This window comes from Canis lupus, chromosome 3 (genome assembly GCF_011100685.1).
Source record: "Canis lupus familiaris isolate Mischka breed German Shepherd chromosome 3, alternate assembly UU_Cfam_GSD_1.0, whole genome shotgun sequence".
Taxonomy (NCBI): Eukaryota; Metazoa; Chordata; class Mammalia; order Carnivora; family Canidae; genus Canis; species Canis lupus.
Window position 1 is genome coordinate 53,933,173 of NC_049224.1, and position 20,194 is coordinate 53,953,366.

General features: G+C 40.1%; 1 protein-coding gene across 5 annotated transcripts in view; it reads right to left on the reverse strand.

The window, feature by feature from the left end:
- BLM (BLM RecQ like helicase) overlaps window positions 1-20,194 on the reverse strand; it is a 98,689-nt gene that overhangs the window by 38,273 nt on the left and 40,222 nt on the right. For 3 of the 5 annotated variants that reach the window (XM_038532886.1, XM_038532885.1, XM_038532888.1), the window contains 7 exons: window positions 16,734-16,866; window positions 15,726-16,417; window positions 13,815-14,006; window positions 11,682-11,800; window positions 10,702-10,815; window positions 7,908-8,006; window positions 7,556-7,704 (listed from right to left, as the gene is read on the reverse strand). In XM_038532886.1, the coding sequence (XP_038388814.1) occupies window positions 7,556-7,704; window positions 7,908-8,006; window positions 10,702-10,815; window positions 11,682-11,800; window positions 13,815-14,006; window positions 15,726-16,417; window positions 16,734-16,866 (1,498 nt within the window). The remainder of the gene's footprint in view (window positions 1-7,555; window positions 7,705-7,907; window positions 8,007-10,701; window positions 10,816-11,681; window positions 11,801-13,814; window positions 14,007-15,725; window positions 16,418-16,733; window positions 16,867-20,194) is intronic. The other 2 variants (XM_038532889.1, XM_038532887.1) reach the window with 2 other exon arrangements.

The window sequence follows — 20,194 nt, forward strand, 5'->3', positions numbered from 1 at the left end:
AAGCCAGTTATAGAAGACCAAGGATAGAATGATTTTATTTATATGAGATATCCAAAATAGGCAAATCTAGAAACAGAAGGTAGATAGATTAGTGGTTGCTGTGGGTGGACAGGGGAGTGGGGGAGGGAATGACTATTAGTGGACGTGGTGTTTTTGCCAGGTGATAAAGATGTTGTAAAATTGATTATGGTGATGGTTGTATAACTGTACTAAAACCACTGAATTGTACATTTTGCTTTTTTTAAAAATTAAAAAAAAAAAAGTCTCAAGTGAGACAGAAAGAGCATAAGCAGGGGGAGGGGCAGAGGGAGAAGCAGAAGCAGGCTGCCCAGTGAGCAGGGAGCCCAACGCAGGGCTCAATCCGAGGGCCCCAGGATCACAACCTGAGCCAAAGGCAGATGCTTAACTGACTGAGCCACCCACATACCCTGAACTGTATACTTTAAATAGATGAACTGTATGATATGTGGATTTTATCTCAATAAAGCAGTTACCAAAAGCTGGCACATAATCTGAAAAATTTTTAATATTTGTGATGTAATTGAAAAAACTTAGAAATACTAATTAACTTAGTCAATGGATTACTAAAAATAAAATGACATGAGATTAGGAAATAAAGTTACCAATTCCAAACTCAATTAAAATGAAAACAGGTGTCTCTACTGCAGAAGGACAGCTAACCTCCAGCACATGGGCCACTGAGTAAAAGTAGCTTGTACACAACTTGCTGTGATGGGAACATTAATGGTTCCTTAGGGTTTGTCTTACTTGGCCTTTTGGAAAATGGGATGTTTGGAATTACCAAGTATTCTAGTCAGAGACAGGTCCCATCAACCAATGAATGCATAAACAAACATGGAATGCCCATTCCATGGAAGATTACTCAGTCATAACAAGGAACTACATACTGATGCATGCGGCAACATGGACGAACCATGAAAACACTTGGCTAGGGGAAAGACAATGGGCACACATGAGGTGGGGAGCATGGGAAATGACTGCTAATGAGTACGAGGTTTATTTTCGGGGTGATGAAAATGTTCTATGCTTAGACTTGGGGGATGGCTACATAACTGTGAAAATACAAAAACCCCACTAAATTCTAACCTTTAAATGGGTGAATTTTATGATGTGTCAATTATCACTCTCTCTTATTATTATCATTTTTTTTAAGGAGGCTCTGCCTAACATTAGGCTTGAACTCATGACCCAGAGATCAAGGGTCTCATGCTCTACTAAGTCAGCCAGGTGCCCCCACTATATTTCAATAAAGTTTTCTTTTTTTTTTTTTTTTTAATTTATTTATGATAGTCACACACAGATAGAGAGAGAGGGGCAGAGACACAGGCAGAGGGAGAAGCAGGCTCCATGCACCGGGAGCCCGACGTGGGATTCGATCCCGGGTCTCCAGGATCGCGCCCTGGGCCAAAGGCAGGCGCCAAACCGCTGCGCCACCCAGGGATCCCAAGTTTTCATTTTTTAAAAAAAGTTTGAGATTCCACTGTATCTTCACTAAGAGAATACTATATCAGCTGACATTAACATGGCAACTATGATTAGGTCCAGGGTGTCAAACTCATGTCATTTTAAGTGATGTGTTAGGAAACGGAATCAATTTGTGCTCAGCTCTTGTTGTTTTTGAAACTGAGATAGTTGTCATGGGGATGTGTACTAAACAGTTTATATGAACTGAGAAACAAAGTCAGAGTTTTCCTTTTAAAAATGAAAGTAAGCTTAATTTAGGTGATGGGTTTGGCACTGAATACTAGCTTTGCCAACCAGATTAGATAGTAGTCACATCCCAGCATTTGAAAGTGCTAAATGGTAGCCACAAAAATTGGATGAAACTATCATTTAAAAGCATATCCCACAATAAAAATACCTGTCAAAAATATATTAGAAAAAATGTACTAAAACTAACAGCATTTTGGTTTCCCAACTCTTCCAAATATAATGGATATAAGATTCATTTCAGTGCAAGAGGAACAAGAGTATTTATTTACTTTGGCGGGGGAGACAGAGGAAGCGGGAGAGAGAATCTCAAGCAGACTCCACACCCAATGCAGAGCCTGACTTGGGGTTCAATCTCACAACCCTGCAATCATGAACTGAGCCAAAACCAAGAGTTGGCCACTAACCAAACTGAGCCCCAGGAACAAGACTATTTAATAGTCATTAGATAAGTCTTGGTATTTTTTATAGTATGCTTCCCAGAAAAAATAAAGTGAGTAATGATCTGACTTATTTTGCCAGTTAGATTGTTACAATACTTTGCTTTCCACAAAATTTAAAGAACCTAAGTTGAGTCATCAGTTGACAGATCATTAAAAATAATTTTTATGACATATTATGTAATTTTGGCATATATGTCAGAAAAATTCAAATAATTGAGTGTTACGGCTCTAATAAAATGCTTTCCATTCCCATCTACATGTGTATGTGAGCAATGGTTCTCAATGCTTACATCTGTAAAAATAAGAAATATGAACCAACTTGATTTGTCCATGGATGTATCAGCTAATTGAAAAGTCCTATCTCATTAAATTACACATTCCCAATCAAAATATAGGCTTAAATTTTTAAAAAGATAATTAAACTATTTCAATCAGTAATATATTACTAATGATTATAGTAATTCAATCTGGAAAAAAATTTTGGTATGGGAAATTCAAAAACAACTTTTAATTTATATACACAGATTTTTTTCATATTTTTCTTATAGGTAAGTATGATATAGTAAGTAATAAGACTTCAAGCATAAAAATATATTACCCTAGGATAAAAATCTGTGGGGAAACTGAAAGAGAAATAGGAGTTCAAAGAGAAAAAGGAAAGATATAATAAAAAATCTGTTAAATATTTTTTAAAGATTTTATTTATTTATTTATTCATGAGAGGCACAGAGACAGAGAGAGGCAGAGATCCAGGCAGAGGGAGAAGCAGGCTCCAAGCAGGGAGCCCGATGTGGGACTCGATCCGGGTCTCCAGGATCACACCCTGGGCTGAAGGCGGCGCTAAACTTCTGAGCCACTGGGGCTGCCCAAGATATATATAAAGATTTTAGTTGTTTATTCATCAGAGACAGAAAGAGAGAGAGGCAGAGACATAGGCAGAGGGAGAAGCAGGCTCCATGCAGGGAACCCAATGTGGGACTCGATCCCGGAACTCCGAGGATCACACCCTGGGCAGAAGGCAGGCGCTCAACCATTGAGCCACCCAGGTGTCCCTGTTAAAGACATTTTTGAATGTCTAATGATATTTAAAGTTAAAAAAATTTTTTTTAAAGTCAAAAATTTTTTTTTAATTTTTTTTAATTTTTATTTATTTATGATAGTCACAGAGAGAGAGAGAGAGAGAGAGAGAGGCAGAGACACAGGCAGAGGGAGAAGCAGGCTCCATGCACTGGGAGCCCGACGTGGGATTCGATCCCGGGTCTCCAGGATCGCGCCCTGGGCCAAAGGCAGGCGCCAAACCGCTGCGCCACCCAGGGATCCCTAAAGTTAAAATTTTTTAATGTGTTTTTTAAGTGAGTGAAAGTAGATACAAAATTACTATTATATTTATATTCTACTGGATACATTTAAAAGGGCTAGGTTAAAGATTTAATTTAAAAACATTATTTACAACAGACTACATTCTCTTATTTAAAATTCATGTTGAAAAATTTTTGGTGTCAAGTTAGAAATATATAGGTGATACAGTTTTCTAAAATTCTTTCAGGAGGCCCATAAAACCAAAGAAAGTACTAAGGGGCACCTGGGTGGCTCAGTTGAATGTCTGCCTTTGGCTCAGGTCATGATCCTGGAGTCCTGAGATCGAGCTCTGCCTCGTGCTTCCTGCTCAGAAGGGGGTCTGCTTCTCCCTCTTCCCCCTGCTCATGTTCTCTCTCTTGGTCTCTCTCAAATAAATAAAATCTTAAAAGAAAGAAAGTATGAAAACTGAGGTCATGACTTTCTCCACTCATTCCTTAACCCCCACCCCAACCACAGATCTAAAAATCAAATTCATTACCCACCCCTTCACCTCTTCTCCCCTCCTGCATGTCACCTGCACCAGAAACTAGTATAAACTTTACAATGTCTGTCTTTCTTACTCCATCAGTTGTCAGTCTTCCTGATTCAGCTGTGTCTTCCCTCAAACTGGTCCCCTGGGTCCTCTTCTGCTGTTGCCAGCACTGTCACCTCTCTTCTAGAATGCTACAATGGGGTTTCCAGGGGCCATTTGGCCTCTGATCCCTTGTTCGTCTGCTCCATCTTCGGTTCCACTGCCAGGGTGATTATTCTATCCTAAGGTTCAGCTCAAGCCATTTTCCAGGTCAAGTTGCCCAAAGAATGAATTCCAAACACCATACCACCACAAAACGCAAGATCCCCATGATGGGGTGTTAAGCCCTCCCAGGTCTCTCCTCTTATCCCATGTATTATTCTCCATTCCTTGGATCCCGCTTGTACTCTGATACCTGAAACTTCAGCCCTGAATTCTCCCTCTCTGCCTGTGGAAGCACCATTCTCATCACTTCACACCCACTAGGACAGGTATAATAAAAGATGTCCTGTAACACGTGTTGATGTGTACAGGGAGCAACCATAGCCCTCACACACTGCTGGAGCTCTGTGGTCTGCCATGGCTGCTGCACGGATGCCCCAGAGAAACAAAAACACACACCCACAACTTAAGACACCAAGGCCCGTAGTAGTCTTCATAATAACAACGGCCACAAAATGGAAACAACTGAAATATCTACCATATGATAAATGAAAAAATGTAGAGAGCACACGTGTGATGGAATAGTTTTTGTCAGTAGGACAGAAAGCAGTACTGACAGGAACCAACACATGGATGAACCCTGAACACATGAAGCTGCGTGAGAGGCCAGTCACAGAGGCCACTTTCCGCAAAATGCTGTTTCTATGAAATGTCCAGCTTAGGCAAAAATCTATAAAGACACAAAATAGATCAGTGGTTGTCTAGGGCTAGGGATATGGGGAATAGTGGGAACTGACTGCTGATGGGTATGGAGTTTCTTTCAAGGGAGACAGATTATGTTCTAAAATTAGATATGGTGGGGGTGCACAACTCTGTGAATAAATAAAAAAAAATCATAGCATTGCATACTTAAATAGGTGACTCTTAAAGTATGTAAATGGTATCTCAGTACAGCTGCTGACAACAAAGACTCCTCATCCTACCAAGCCCGCTTCCTTTATAAAAGCCCATCCGACCCCTCCTCATTAACAACTGGTTGTTATTTTGGGTTAGAGTCACTCTTGCCTTCCTGAGTTCCTGCAGTCATAATTTACATCTCTAATTAATACGTACTTCATCCTGCAATTTATTAAGAAGTACTTAAAGGGTTCTAAAACCAGACTGTCTGGGTTTAAGTCCTCCCTCCGGCACTTGCGAGGCCTATGACCTTGTGCAAGTTATTTCTCTGTGCCTTCGTTTCCTCATCCAAAAGTGAGGAAAGTAGGAGTACTTAGCTCATGAGCCTTTTGTGTGGATAAATGAGTTCATACACATAAACTGTCAAGAATAGCGCCTGGCCCATTGAATAGGCTAAATATGTAACTAGTAGCTCTCATTATTGTTTTGGGATATTATTGTTGTATCAACTGTCTACGTGTCTGCCTTTTCCTTCTCAGTTTATATTTTAAGGTCCTAAGGAAAAGAAATAAAGTCTCTATTTTATTATTATCTATCCTATTTTCCAAAGAAGAACATTACCACACACTAGCTGTAGAAGAGGAGCATGGGGGTGCTGTGGCTCCAACCCTAGGGAGACCTGCCTTCTCCGGGGTCATGATACAGCAGCAGTTGGGTATGTTTAATTGAAGCAAGGGCCTACTGGCAAAAAAGATCAGGAAAAAATGTACCAGAAAGTGTTTGTTAAAATCTTTTTACTTCCACTAAGAGATTTAAACTCTCCCAAATATAGAAGTACCAAATATATTAAGGAATCAACAGACTTGCCCAAATTTTCATATTTTACCCACATTTACCAAAATTCCTCCATATGTTCCATTTATTCATTCTTACTGAGTGCCAATTATGCACAGGGCGCCACATGCTAGACTCAGGAAATGTACAATCTATTGCTTTTCCAGGCTGATCTCCTCACACGACCAGGAAAAGATATTAAAGGTGTCTATCTCTATATGCATATGTGCAATGTTTACGCAAACAAAAATGACAAATTCTGTACTTACAAAAAGTTATTCAAAAGGTGAAGTGAATTCATACAATTTCTTTTAACTATGTGCATTTGGCAATTAATATTACTGGCCTAGAAGATGAGCAGACCGCATCTGGCATAAATTTGATGGAAAAAAGCTAAAAACACTGCCTATTAAAAAAAAGAAAGGCTTTCACAGATCAATGTAGTACTTATAGCAGTGAATTTCTGGCAGGTAGGTTACTCACTAGAACCTAAAGCATAATATGACACCTTAGATATGTTGTCATGTACATCAATTATGGAAGCAAAATCTCTCCCCACCCCCAAATTCTACAAAAACACCCTTTCTCAAGTGAGATTAAAGTAAGATATTCCATTCCAAATTTTGTGATTTCACACAAAAAATTCTGAGGACTCTAAAGTTCATGTGCTGGAGAATGCCAGTTTAATCTGCAAAGGTCCCTGCAGCTGTCTTAACCTCATGGTCCCCCATATCCTTCATATGGTGCTTTTGGTTCTTCCCTAAGCTGCTGAGGGATGCTGCTGTTTTTATTGACCACAATATTTAGAGAGCCATCTTACTGTCTTTATTTCCAAATGAGCAAAAGGTGTGCTTTAAAAATTCACCCCAATATACCGGTCATTCCTTCAAGCATTCCTCAAACTCAAAGCACCCACTAATAAATTAGAAGGGACAAGTATTTTTAACCTTGGCACACAGCAGCTGTTAAGTAAATATTTGCTGAGTGAATGAACCTATCAGAGAATGCACCTGTCTCTACAGACTCATGCAGAGGTATGAAACAATCCAGTACAACCTAGATATGTGGGGATTTTTTTTTATAGTAGTTTCTATTGTAATTATGGATTTGGTGGCAATGAAAAGCACCTCTGCTTTTGAGATGAAAACAAAGCATAAAAACTGTAAAACATAGTTCCTGGATTGTTTTCAATATCCTGGATATAAGTGGAACTTCAGGGAAAATGACAAAATAGGGTCATCTGTGTACTTCCTGATGTATACCCTAGGATGTATGGGAACCAGGATAGATAAATAAAAGCTAATTTACTACAGGGACCATTCTAGAGTTAACAGGTACAGCACACACTTTATCTCTACTTCCAAAATAGGTATTTGGATAGAGTTTGAATTTCAGTAAGTAAAAAGCCCTCAGGCCTTGGTTCCCAAATTTTGCTGCACGCTGGAATCATTTGGGGGTTTTTAAAAACATAATGGCTCCCAGCCCCCCAAATTCTTGTCTAATTGACAGAGTGCAATCTGTGCACTGGGATTTTAAAGCTCAGTACACGATTCTACTGTGTGGCAATCTGGGAACCACTGCCCCAGGGTTTTTAAATTCAGGACTTTGAGCAACTTACACCTGAGGCTGGAGGATCTTCAGCTGAGTGAGGATGTCCTTCTGTACCCTGGGATTAGCTGTGGCAGTAAGGGCCATCACTGGAACAGAGGGAAACTTCTGGCGAAGCATATTCATTCTTTTATAATCTTGGCGAAAATCATGTCCCCACTAGTTGGAAAAAAAAAATAACGCCTTTCAGACTATTTGGATCTTCCTACATAAAAAGGAAGCATATACTGCATATACTGCTCACTGTATTGAGAAACATTTTATTCTTCAGTGAGCTAGGATAATTCATTGTTTTTCCTCTATTCTGAAAAGACATATACTGTTGGTAGTATATATTCATTGTCACATAAACCAGTGTTTACCTGACTGACACAATGCGCTTCATCAATGACAAAACGTGCCAGGAGCTTCCTCTCATACAGATTCTCCAGAGTGGAAAGCAGTCTATTACTTGCACAGACCTAGACCAGAGATGTATTCATTAGAGATCTGAAAATATTTAAACACCACAGCACCTTAAGGACTCTGCTGTCTTTAGTTCCACTACAACTTCAGCTGTATTAAAACCTCCACATAAAATGAGTTATTTCAATGTATGAAGAAAATTAGCAGAATAGAGAATTGCAAATGAAACCTTCTAGAATATTCACCCACATTTAGCAAGCAGTTGTGTATTAGGTCAGTGGTTCTAAAACTTTTTTCCTGCCTCAATATGCCTGAGGTTCACCACGTTTACACTGGTAACAGGGTTACAGGTTTAGGTTGTCGGCATGCATGTTGTTTTGGGGGGCGGGGGGGGTACGCACATACACACATGTATGTATATATGTATGTGTTTCATGATTCTGTCTGTGACAGGGTCTAGAAGCAATGATATCCCAGTAGAAATGACAACATCTGGCATCCATGTCTTGACAGGGACACGTCAACAGGATACAGAAGCAGTGTGATGGAGCTCTCCCACTGGCCAAATCTAGGACAATTAGAACATCCACATAAACAATGAGAGTGGATTATAGCCCCCTGATAAATTAAGAACCCATGATTTCATGTTGGTATAAATAAATATGTAGGTAAAAGGGAAAGCTCTTCCTTACAGGAGAATGCTGGCTAAGTTAGAAAACTCTTCATTTGGCATCCATTACAGAAATCACTGACAGGGAGTCATCAATGGATGATAAAAACTCTTTTGGGTCAAAGTCTGATGAGTAACAGGATATTTATACAATCTCAAGAGTACTCCACAGCAGGATACCCACTAATTACAAAAGCAAAAGATTTAGGTTTATTTTTGTAATTACCAATTGCAACAACACAAAAGAAGTCATTTTATAGTGGAGAATCTGGCAGACACCACCTCAACCAGTGATCAAAGTTAACACCACCAACAAAAGGATAAACAGACATCAAGTGCATCCCAATCTGATGCACTGAGAACAATTGTCACCTCTATGATATTCCTGCCAAAATGAGTAACATAAATCTCATCGTGAGGAAACAGAAGATACATTTAAACTGAGGGACAGGCCTCAAAGCAACTGGCCTTCACTCTTCACAACTGTCAAAATCATGAAGGACAGAGAGAAACTTTAAAGAGACATGACAACCGAATGCAATCTAGGATTTTCTTTTGCAGTAAAGGACATTACTGGGACAACTAGAAAGACTATAATAATAATAATGTTTACAGATTAAGTCATTGTATCAATAAACATTTTTTCATTTTAATGATTGTCCTGAGGTTATGATGCAAGAGAATTTGTTTTTAGGAAACGCATGGTGAAGTGTTTAGGGTTGAAAGGGTTATCATGTCTACAACCTACTCTCAAATATTTTAGGAAAAAGGCAGAGAGAGGGAAAGGACAATAAAGCAATTATAGTAAAATGTTACCACTTAGGGTTTCTGGGTAAAAGTTATACAGGAATCCTTGTACTATATTGTGTATCAGAAATTATGTCAAAAATTTAAAAATATTATGTATTCTAGTGGGCTTTTATGAGATAATAGAAAAATATATTGGTCTCTGCTTTCAGTTCCTGGCACAAGTTCTTGAAACCCTTGTAATTTGCTAAGTGATAAGAGTAGAAGCATCCCTCACTCCAATATCTGTCTCTGACCCCATCCCTGACGCAGGGATCCTAAATCCCTTCTAAATTCTTAAGTGATAGGAGCACTGGGAGTGTCTTTTGTTCTAGTGCAGTGACTCTGGGTGGGGGCCACTCACCAGACAGACCGAGCCATGATCAGAAACTTGGAATTTTCAGTAGCACTCCATCCTCTTGAGAGGGGAGAGGGGCTGGACATGATCATGCCTATGTGAGGAGGCTACTATAAATTCTCAATAGTAGGAGGTTTGGTGAGCTTCCATTGTGGATGGTTATGCATCCCAGCACCACCGGAACAGAAGCTCCCGTGTTTTGGACCCCCTCCCCCCAAGTCCCTACACTGTGTCTCTCTCATCTGGCTGTTCATCTGCATCATCTGTCATGTCCTTTAATAAACTGGTAAATGTTAAGTGTTTCCCTGAGTTTTGTGGGCTGCTCTAGCACATTAATCAAACCCGAGGAGGGGATCACCGGAATCTCTGCTTTGTTAGCCAAATCCAACAGAAGTTATGGGTGCCTGGGGACCTTCTAGTTGCTACCGGCATCTAAAAGAGGGTGGGAATCATCTTGTGGGACTGAGCCCTTCACCTGGGGGGACCCAATGCTCTCTCTGTGTAGACACTGTCAGAGCCGTGTTAAATTGTAGGACTCTCTGCTGTAGGACTCTCTGGTCACAGAGAGCTGCTTAGAATAAGGAAAAAATGTCCACACCTTTGGTCACCAGGAGTAAAATACTCCATGTGATGGTAAAGGAGAGAGACATCGGAAGGGAAGCCTGGGTTCTTCCCTACTCAGGAGACAGAACTGGGTTGTTTTTCTAACACAGCTTTAATATTTTTATTTATTTCATTACTTTTTAAAGATTTTATTTATTCATGACAGACACACAGAGAGAGGTAGAGACACAGGCAGAGAGAGAAGCAGGCTCCCAGTGTGAGACTCCATCCCAGGACCTCGGGATCACGACCTGAGCCAAAGGCAGCCACTCAACCACTGAGCCATCCAGGTGCCCCTAATATCATATTTTAAAATAATGGTATCAATACGAACCTTCTCTGGAGTAACATATAGAAGTTTTATAATTGGGTCTTTCTTGGATAATTGCAGGTAAATACTTGTTGCTTCCGAGTCAGTCTTATCACCTGTCAGATATGTAGCTGGAATCTAAGTACAAAAGTCATAAACATAAGCATATATTTATCTTTAGGTTCTATATATACTTTATAAGTTTCATATCAAACCTGGGTCAAAGGAAAGCTAATGTCAATGCGGTGAAAGTAAATAATTAGCACATATTAAAAAAAACCCAAAACTTTTCTTAGCCATAACTTAGAATATTCCCATTGTTTATTTCCTTCTTTTTTCTTCTCTTTTCTTTACTGCCATTGCTTTTCACATCTGTAAGTAAGATAAATATGAATTCAGTGCCCAAGAGAGTCACATCCTAATGCACAGCTCATTTTTGTTTAGGCAAATGTATCTCCAGTGCGTTAAAGCATGAGGACGATGAGAGGGCCATAGCATCAGGAATAGCTGAACACTGGTGATTGGCGCTGCACACACACATTCTTTGGCAGAAAAATCAAACTGGCGGTCTTGTTGAGGGGTGGTGGCTCACGACTTCGAATATATGTGGGGTTTGGTAGAATACATTTTATACTTTCTTAACCTCAGCTGGAGGAAAAAGGACACATGTGTGGGTGTGCTCATGTGTATTTTAAGATATTATATGCTGATCTTGCAGTAATAGAAATCCTTTCACATTAATAAAAGAAATGTACATCAGCAAAATACAGGTTAAAAGTTCTTGATAAGATACATTTTTCTAGAATAAAATTAGACTGAACTGAGAAGGTTATCTGTACTAGAATTTTCAACGACTTGTACAACTTACTCAAACTGCTGTGCTTGATTCTTCTAATTTATGAACTACTTAATAAAAAATGTTACCCAGAGTACTGAAATATAATTACTTTTATGTCTTTATTAGTATTTTTAATTATAATTGGTAGTGTTTTGTTTCAACTTACATCCAAGGAAGTCAGCTTTTGGACTTGATCTACTATAAGTGATCTCAAAGGAGAAATGACAATAGTGACACCAGGAGAGACACAGGCAGGGAGCTGGTAACACAGACTCTTACCACCTCCTGAAAGGACAAAAAACAAAAACAAAAAACTACCTGTCAGGTTCTATCTTGTGAGCATGAAGGCAGAAGTTACAAACTAAATCATACAGTAATATTTAAAAGTAAGAGAACACCAAGTGACATTCCCTATGGTGCCAATAATTTGCCACACTGGAATAAGCCAAAATATTTAGACAATTTAAATGTGTGAAATTTATCTTTTAGGAGATCTTATGTAGGTATACATGAATGCAAAAACAGGAATCAGGGCAGGAAACTTAAATGCAATAGAAGTGCTTTAAAAAGCTACTTGGGAAATCCAAGTGCAGTATGAGGGATATTCTATCACAGTATTAGGGTGAAAATAATTACCTTGTATAATATTTAATTTTAAAGAGTTAAAATGTTATAAAACATACATCACTTAAGACTGTAGTAAACATGGTTTAATATTTCTTTGATGATCCAGAAAGCACTTTTAGGATCTCACTTTTTTAAACCATTAATATGAACCTTTCAACGCTGAATATCCGCACTTTGACTCCCTGTACTCTTATCAGTAAGAAAATATTCCCAATCTTCCTTTGAGATAGAAGATGTAGAGAACTAACAGAAGATGAAGAGAAAGTCATTCTGAGATGCATCCCCATTTCTCTGGGTAACTCTAATTCAAAATGGTAAGACAATTGGTCTACATTTAATGATTAGTCTCTTAATTTTCAACTTCTCCCATCCACTAATGGTAGAAACTTGTGCCTGGCAGTTTCTAGGACTCTGTTTTTGTTTTTTTTTTAAATACTATACATCACATTCCACCTTTTTTGCATGTTGGGTAAGTACATTATATCTTGGTATATATGTATGTGTAAATGTCAAGAAAAGATCAAGAAGCTGTGTTCCAGCTTCTGCTCCATCACTTAGACTGTCTGACTTTGACACTCAAGCTACCCTTACCATGCCTCAATTCTCTCACCTGCAAAATGTTTTTTTGTCTGAAAGAAACCTTATTGGAATCTTTATCTATATAAATCAACAGGTTGAAACTGGGGTGGGAAGAACCACAAAAAGCCCCCTGAAACCCTAAAGGACCATGAAAAACCCTGAAACCACTGACTAGATCATTGTCAGGATCACTTCCAGCTTCCATTTTGAAATACCAAACTAGAGCCAGAGCAGCAGAGTGAACAAGTTAATAAAATACAAAATGTTGGTTATTAAGCCAATGTTGTCTGAGTTCTAAAATCAGTTTGAAAGAACTCAGATGCTTAGCAACATAATTTTAAAACGGTAATAACTAATTACTAAAGGTCATAGCAAGGTGAGTAAAAGGCAGAGGGAAGGCTCTGAGGAAGCACTGCAACTCAGATTCCTGTGCTCCTTATCCTAACTGTTGATTTAATAACCTCACTTGGATGACTGTAAACCATCAAACAGCTGTTACAGATGTGAATGGCACAATGACAAGTCCTGGATCTCTTAAAAACTGAGGCCAAGCAAGAACTATGGCTAAAGGCCTTCTGCTTACTCCTCACGACATTATGTGAAGTAGGTACTTGGTTATCACCCCCCGCTGCACACATGAGGAAGCTGGTGCTTGGGGTGAAGTGCTCCGCTCCAGGTCACGCTGCAAGTAAGTGGCAGCGCTGCACACTGGAGCCAGGCCGTCACTCCAGAGCCGATGATCTTAACCACCCTTCGACAGCAGACTGTACCAAATAAAGTGCCAGAGATGTTCAAGGTCTCTGACGATGATAACTTTTTGTTCAAGTTCCAGATTAATACAGACTAAAAAGAGAGAGAGAAATTCTAGATCGATTCAACACAACAAGCTTTGAGGTGAAAATCTTAAAGGGTTATAAATGTTATCATGTCAGCAGAGGACGTGAGGTAATACATTTTCTCACTATGGCATGGGAGGTATAGAGGTCTCTTAATGATGGAAATGCCATGTGGGTGTTCATTTTATTTCTATTAAAGGGCTTTCATTTAACATCTGCCAATGGACTCTTGCCAATTTACATCTAAAAATACATACCAGTGGGCATTAAGATAAAACAGTCTTCACCCAGCAGTGCAGCATTGATCGCCTCTAGCTGATTAGTTCTAAAATTATGCAGGCCAAATTTTTTATGAAAAATCTTCATCATTTCTTTTGTATGAGGAAAACTAAGACTTTGGAAACGTTCATGTTTCAGATTTCTGGATGCTAAATTTTGCGCCGACTTGTCTGAGAAAATAATTGATGTTAAGAAAAATCAGTGCGTTATTGTTAACAAGTCAGTTTTAGCATTTACCCTTTGCCATACAAAATCAAAGGCATACATGTCCCTGCAGCACATCTTTCTTCAACCACTAATCAGGGTTTCATCCCCACCAAATGTCAAAGCTGCCAGAGGCTTCCCGAGGCCAAATTCCAGTCTTTTCCTTGATCTTTTTGCAGCACCTACCACTATTTCATTTATTCCCTTCTTCCTCCTCTCTTGACCTTCAAGACAATCATAGTTTTTCTATTTAAATTCTCTCTCCTGGCTCCATTTCCTCCACCTGCCCCTTACACTTGGGAGTCTTTGCAGATGCTTGGGACTTTTGGCCATTCTTTCTTTGTAATTCTCCTAGTCCTCAGATCTTGAACATCACGTATGTGCACAGATTGCCTAGATCTCTTTTGTAAAGCCCTACTGACACCCACCTAAGTTCCAGTCCTGCATGCATCTCCAAATGTCTGCAAGACATTTCTACCTGAATGACTTTACCAACACTTTAAGCTCCACGAGTCTTAAAATAGCCCTCCTCAGCTTTTCTCCCAATCTGCTCTGCCTCCTGACTTCCCTGCTCTGCTAATGGTGTCACATATTTCCCAGTCACCGGGTCTGGAACCTCCAAGGCATCTCAGTTTCCTCTGGCTCCTCTTCCACTACGTCTCTCACATCTGCCCCCCTGCTCTGCAGCCCTGGTTCGGCACACTGAACAAGAGGTGCTCACACCAGCTCTGGCAGTCTCTCCAAACCCAACACTCAACTGTCTCAAAGATAAATGCAAACATTAAGTATGACACATTCTAACTTGACACAAAAATAAATCCATTAATGGTTATTTTAAAGGTCAACAGCATAACTGTCAGAACAACCTCCATGGTATTAAGTCATCAATGGCAAAAATAGGGAACGCTGTACTTTATAAATCTTACACATATAAACTTGCTTCAGTTAAAAAACACTTGGTGATAACTTTATAGGGTTGATGTAAGGTTTTAAAATTAATTTTGGCTTCTCCTGCAGCCTTTCCAGTGGTTAACTGCACTCCTCCACAAACTTCTACTAAGAGGAAAGGGACTACTCATTACTCAACTATGACCAGAACCCAACATAAACCAGGGTCTGGAGTGGGAACTCCATAAACATCTGCTGAATTGAATTAAAAAGATTTTAGGCCCAGAGAGATCATTTGTCTTAAGACATTTCTGACTCCATGTCTTTCTTAGGTGGCCTTGCATTTTAATATTTTAACACATAAAACATGTTTTACTACTTTATAAATTGATTGGTTCTCATCAGAGTTCTAAAAATACATGCAGTTACATTTTTTAACATATAAACTCAGCTTTGCTTTTACTTATCTCCCAAATCATTAAAAACTTGGTGCTCATGAGCTTTATTGTTTCCAGGACTAAAAGATGTTAATTTAAAGGCAAAGCACATTTGTAATGACTTTAGAGCTTTACTACAATAGGTTATAATTACTCATTTTATAAAACTACAGCTGCTACGGAGACAAAGGAGTGACTTGCTATTGAAATTGTGATTTGTAATTCATATTATCAACAGGAATTTGCATAGAAACAATGCACTTTTCAGGCAAGGATGATTTCCTCTTGGTTTTCTTACCCAATTGCGATTTTGGACAGTTCCGTTTTCATATAAAATATAAGCATTCAATTTAAACTTACCAGTGTAATTCTGAATTGACTCTGAGTTTTTATTTTGAGCAGTAGATGCCACTGGAAGACAGTTTGTCTTGGCTGAAGAAATTCTTTCTGATACTGGCTTAACTGGCCGACCTTCCTTAATAGGTAGACAGGCAGCTGTGGAAGATCTGCTGGCCGCTAAATCATGCATTATATCTTCCCAGTCATCATCATCATCAAAGCCATCTATGTCAAAATTATCAATATCACAGGCAGCCTGAATTTCTAAGTCATTTATTGGAGCAGCACGTTTATTCTGATCTCTCACAGCCGTGCTTGTGAGAACATTTCCCAGGAAGTAAGAGCTCTCGTTCCTTTTTTCTATCCGTGGTGTTTCAGCCCAGTTGCTACTTACAAAGGACTTCTGTAAATGGGGACTGAATAACAGTCTTTCAGAGGGATTCTTCATGGTGCCGGAGAATCCTGTCTTTCCTGGGGTAGTAGCCAGTAAACACTCCCCAGTGGAACTGGAATGTGAGGGAAGGTGTGGAAAATTTAACTCCTTAACAGAATTCCCGGTAGGATGGGAATTGCCCTTTGGAAACACATCAGGAGCAGAAAGAGATGCCATATCCTCCACAGGGCTTCCCAGTGAATCAGGCCCGCGTGTCCACACCGAAGCAAGAACACTGGCATCACTTGTATTAAAGTCGGCTTCAGCTAGGAGCTTCCTTCTGAAGAGGAAACAGAACTCCACATGAAACATGAGTAGTCTGCCAGGGCAGGCCACACAAGTGTATCTTTAGTTTTCATCCCCAATCGTGGCGAAGTCTATCCTTTATATCCTCTTTTCCTTAATCTCAATAATGTGAACACAAATGCTAAAGGGGCAGTTTGAAAAAGTACACAAATTCAAAATATAAAACATAATGCCAATTATCCGATACGATTTCCTGTTCAGAACACCTCAAAATTCTGCCCGGTACATTTCTAACTCAGGTCAGTTGAAATGCAATCAGATATACTGCAAGAGAAGGAAAAGTAAGATACCTTATGTCCCGCTGCTGATGCAGTGCATTCCCACAAGTCAGAGCTTTCAGTTCATCATCAGGAATAGTATCTACTAATTTACAGATCTGGTCCATCACGTGAATAAGCTGCTGCTGTAAACTTGGCTGTCTAGCTATAAAATGTAATTTCGTTAATATTTTTCCTTGAAAAAGACTTAAAATTTTGACAGTCATGCATGTAAAACTGGCAGTACTTTAACAACAAGATCATAAACTATCATGTATCACCCTATTATCTGCCTGTGAAAGAATCTGAAATCATGTTGTCTCTATTCTATATCATGAGAGCCCCAAATTGTGTTATCTTCATTTTGTTTTATGTCAATTCTTAATATTTCTCTTAGGGTAACCAACATCATTGTAAGATGCAAAAGTTTATCAGCTTACTATCATTTTTTTTAAAAGATTTATTTATTCGTGAGACACACAGAGAGAGAGAAGCAGAGACACAGGCAGAGAGAGAAGCAGGCTCCATGCAGGGAGCCCGATGCAGGACTCAATCTGGGCACCCCAGGATCACACCCTGGGCCAAAGGCAGACACTCAACCACTGAGCCACCCAGGCATCCCAGGTTACTATCATTTTTAACTAACTTGAGGGGTAAATCTCGCCATGCCCATACAAGGTATCATACAGGGCTGGACTGGCAGGGCTCCCACACCACCTGTAGTTCCAGTCCACCCGGCATCCACACTGTTTTCAAGGTAACAGCACAGCACTGAGACTTTCTTTTCGGGGACCCCAACCTCAGTGGGCCTTTGATGTGAGGCAGCTCAAAGAGAATTAGGTCTGGGAGTTTTCTGACTGGAAAAGAAGACTTCTCTTTTCAATGAGCTGGACAAGCTGCTGGTGGCCACCCCTGCCACCACCCTGGGACACACAGCTTGAGAATAAGACCCATGCAAGGGAAAGTGGAAAACAGAGATAGAAAGGAAGGGGGCTGAGATAGGAAGGGAGGGTGGAAGAGAGGAGAGAAGACAGGTGTGAGGGAGAGAAATGCCTAATGACAGTGTTTACACATCAGAATCCAGACAGTCTGGTCCACATTTATTTAATTGACATTATAGACTAAAAAACAGAATGTAAAAGGAGGTAAGGCTATAAATGAAGGAAGAAAAGAATGGGTTAGGCCAATAAAGGGAAACGAGGAAGATGCCCACTCCACCCTGAGGGTCTATGGATGTGGGAGAAAGAAACGGTTTCAGTGGGCTGCAGAGGAGACTATTCTCAGGAGACAATCTGAGAGCTGACAGCAAGAGAATGAGGTTGCTGGGAAATTGCTGAGGAGAGTAGCCCGTCGTACGGTCCAACGGGCAGAAAGGAGATGGAGAGATGACAGATGGGTCGGGAGGACAAGTGTTTGTGTCAAAATGACTTGGGAAATATGGAATTTGGTGACTGGCACAGATAGGGATGTGGGGTCTGAGATGGTGGGTGGATGGTGGCTGAATCCCCGTTTTGCCTGTTTTCTCTACACAGAGAACGGCTATCAGAATGGGAAGAAGAGAATGAATAATGGTCTGAAAGAAATGAAAGCCAGACAGGCTCAGAGAGAGATATGGGTATTGAAAAGGAGCTCGGGTCTCCCTGTCTAGGCAGATTATACCTCAGAACACAAAGGAAACCCTCAAAGAAGATCCCGCTGATATGTGAGGCATCCAGTGAACAGGACAGTTGATGGAAGAGTGAAGACAGGCAAACATTGTTCTAATTTTCAAAAAATTCTAAACTGATTGCCAAAAGCTACAGGCTGGTGCTCTGGCTGTTAATTCAAGGCAAAATTCTGGAACATGTTATCAAATAGCTGCTTTGTGAACTCTAAGGAGAGGAAACAATTATAGAGTTAGCAAGAGTTTATATAAATAAATCAGTAATCTCATGTATTTCCTTCTTTGAAGGGATTACCAGACTGGCATATAACAATAGCCACCATTTATTGAAGGCCGACAGTACACTGGGCACTTTACCCTGCATCCTGACAAACACCCAGCAAGGTATTTCAGAGAAGAAGAAACTGAGGTTCAGAGAAGCATAACTGATTTGCTCCAGTCTCCCCGCCAGGAGCCAAGGGAGACAGGTTTGTGCCCCAGGACCGCATCACTCTGGAGCCCATATCCCAGCCGTTCCCTCTTGCTGCCTCAGACCCAGATCTGTGCAGTCACGTGAGTCTTCTGCAGCCCTGTGGCCAGGGAGAGAAGCATGGGCTCCAGGCAGGTTTGTACAGAATGGAATAAGAAGTGATGGGTTCACGTCTGCTGTGAGGAAGACCTCTAATGTCATCCTGGAGGACCATGGCCTTGCCCCCAACCGAGTAACCACTTTATAAGCAAGACCATGCCCACAAGCAGCACAGTGCAGGAGCCTCCCCACCACTGGGTTTAAACCCTGCCTGTGCTAATTCTAGTTCACTCTCCTGTGCCTCGGGGTCTTTATTCGTAAAATGGGGATAATAGACACTACCTTAAAAGCCACTGTGAGGATGAATTTAGTTAACAGCGGAAAACACGTACAAAAGCGCCCAGGACAGCAGATGTTTCAGGGACATCTCTAACAATAAATTTGGACACCAAAATAAGGAAACAAAATGGGGAGGAAACAGAAACAACACACACATGCTGTGCATACACCCCACCATACATATCACCACATATGTGCACACACACCACACACATGCCTGTGCATGCACACACCTCCACACACGTGCATGACACACCCACTATGACACACATGTGCACACACACTCATCATGAGTACAGAACCCATCAAAAAGGACCAGAACATGTTATAGAAATATTCAGAGAATGAAAAAAAGGCTCTTGGAAAATCCCATATAGACAAGTTAAAGATAAAATTGAGTAAATCTCCCAGAAAGCAGAGAAGCAAGAGGCTGAAAAGATGAAAGATAACTCAGGGAAGCCTAATATACAAATAATAGAAGTTTCAGGAAGAGTGAAAAACAAAACAAAAGAAAAAGAAAAAGAAAAAGAAAAAGAAAAAGAAAAAGGAAATATACCGGAAAACTTTCTAGGATAGAAGGACATAGATCTCAGGACTGACAGAGCCCCAGGGAAGTAGAAATCACAGTGGGAAAGGAGGCTGCTCCTTTTCAAAGTAGTGTGGCTGCACTATTTATACTAGATACTTGATAGAAAGTCTAAAAATGAACTGGAAACAAATCAAACAAAAAGCATTAAACTTTGCATGGCCATCAAGATGTAAACCCAGAGTACAAATAAGGAAGAGTCAGGAGGATGGAAGGTCTAGAAACCATTATCTATAGAGAAGAATTAAAAGACCTAACGATATTTAGCCCTTAAAAAAAAAAAGAGGGGGATGGGGGAAGAAAGTTTCTAGGAGCTTTAGACCTTCCTCACAAGGATTAAAGTTCCAGGAAGGCAAATTCTGGCTCAATGTGAGAAATAATTTTCTAACAAATAGTGT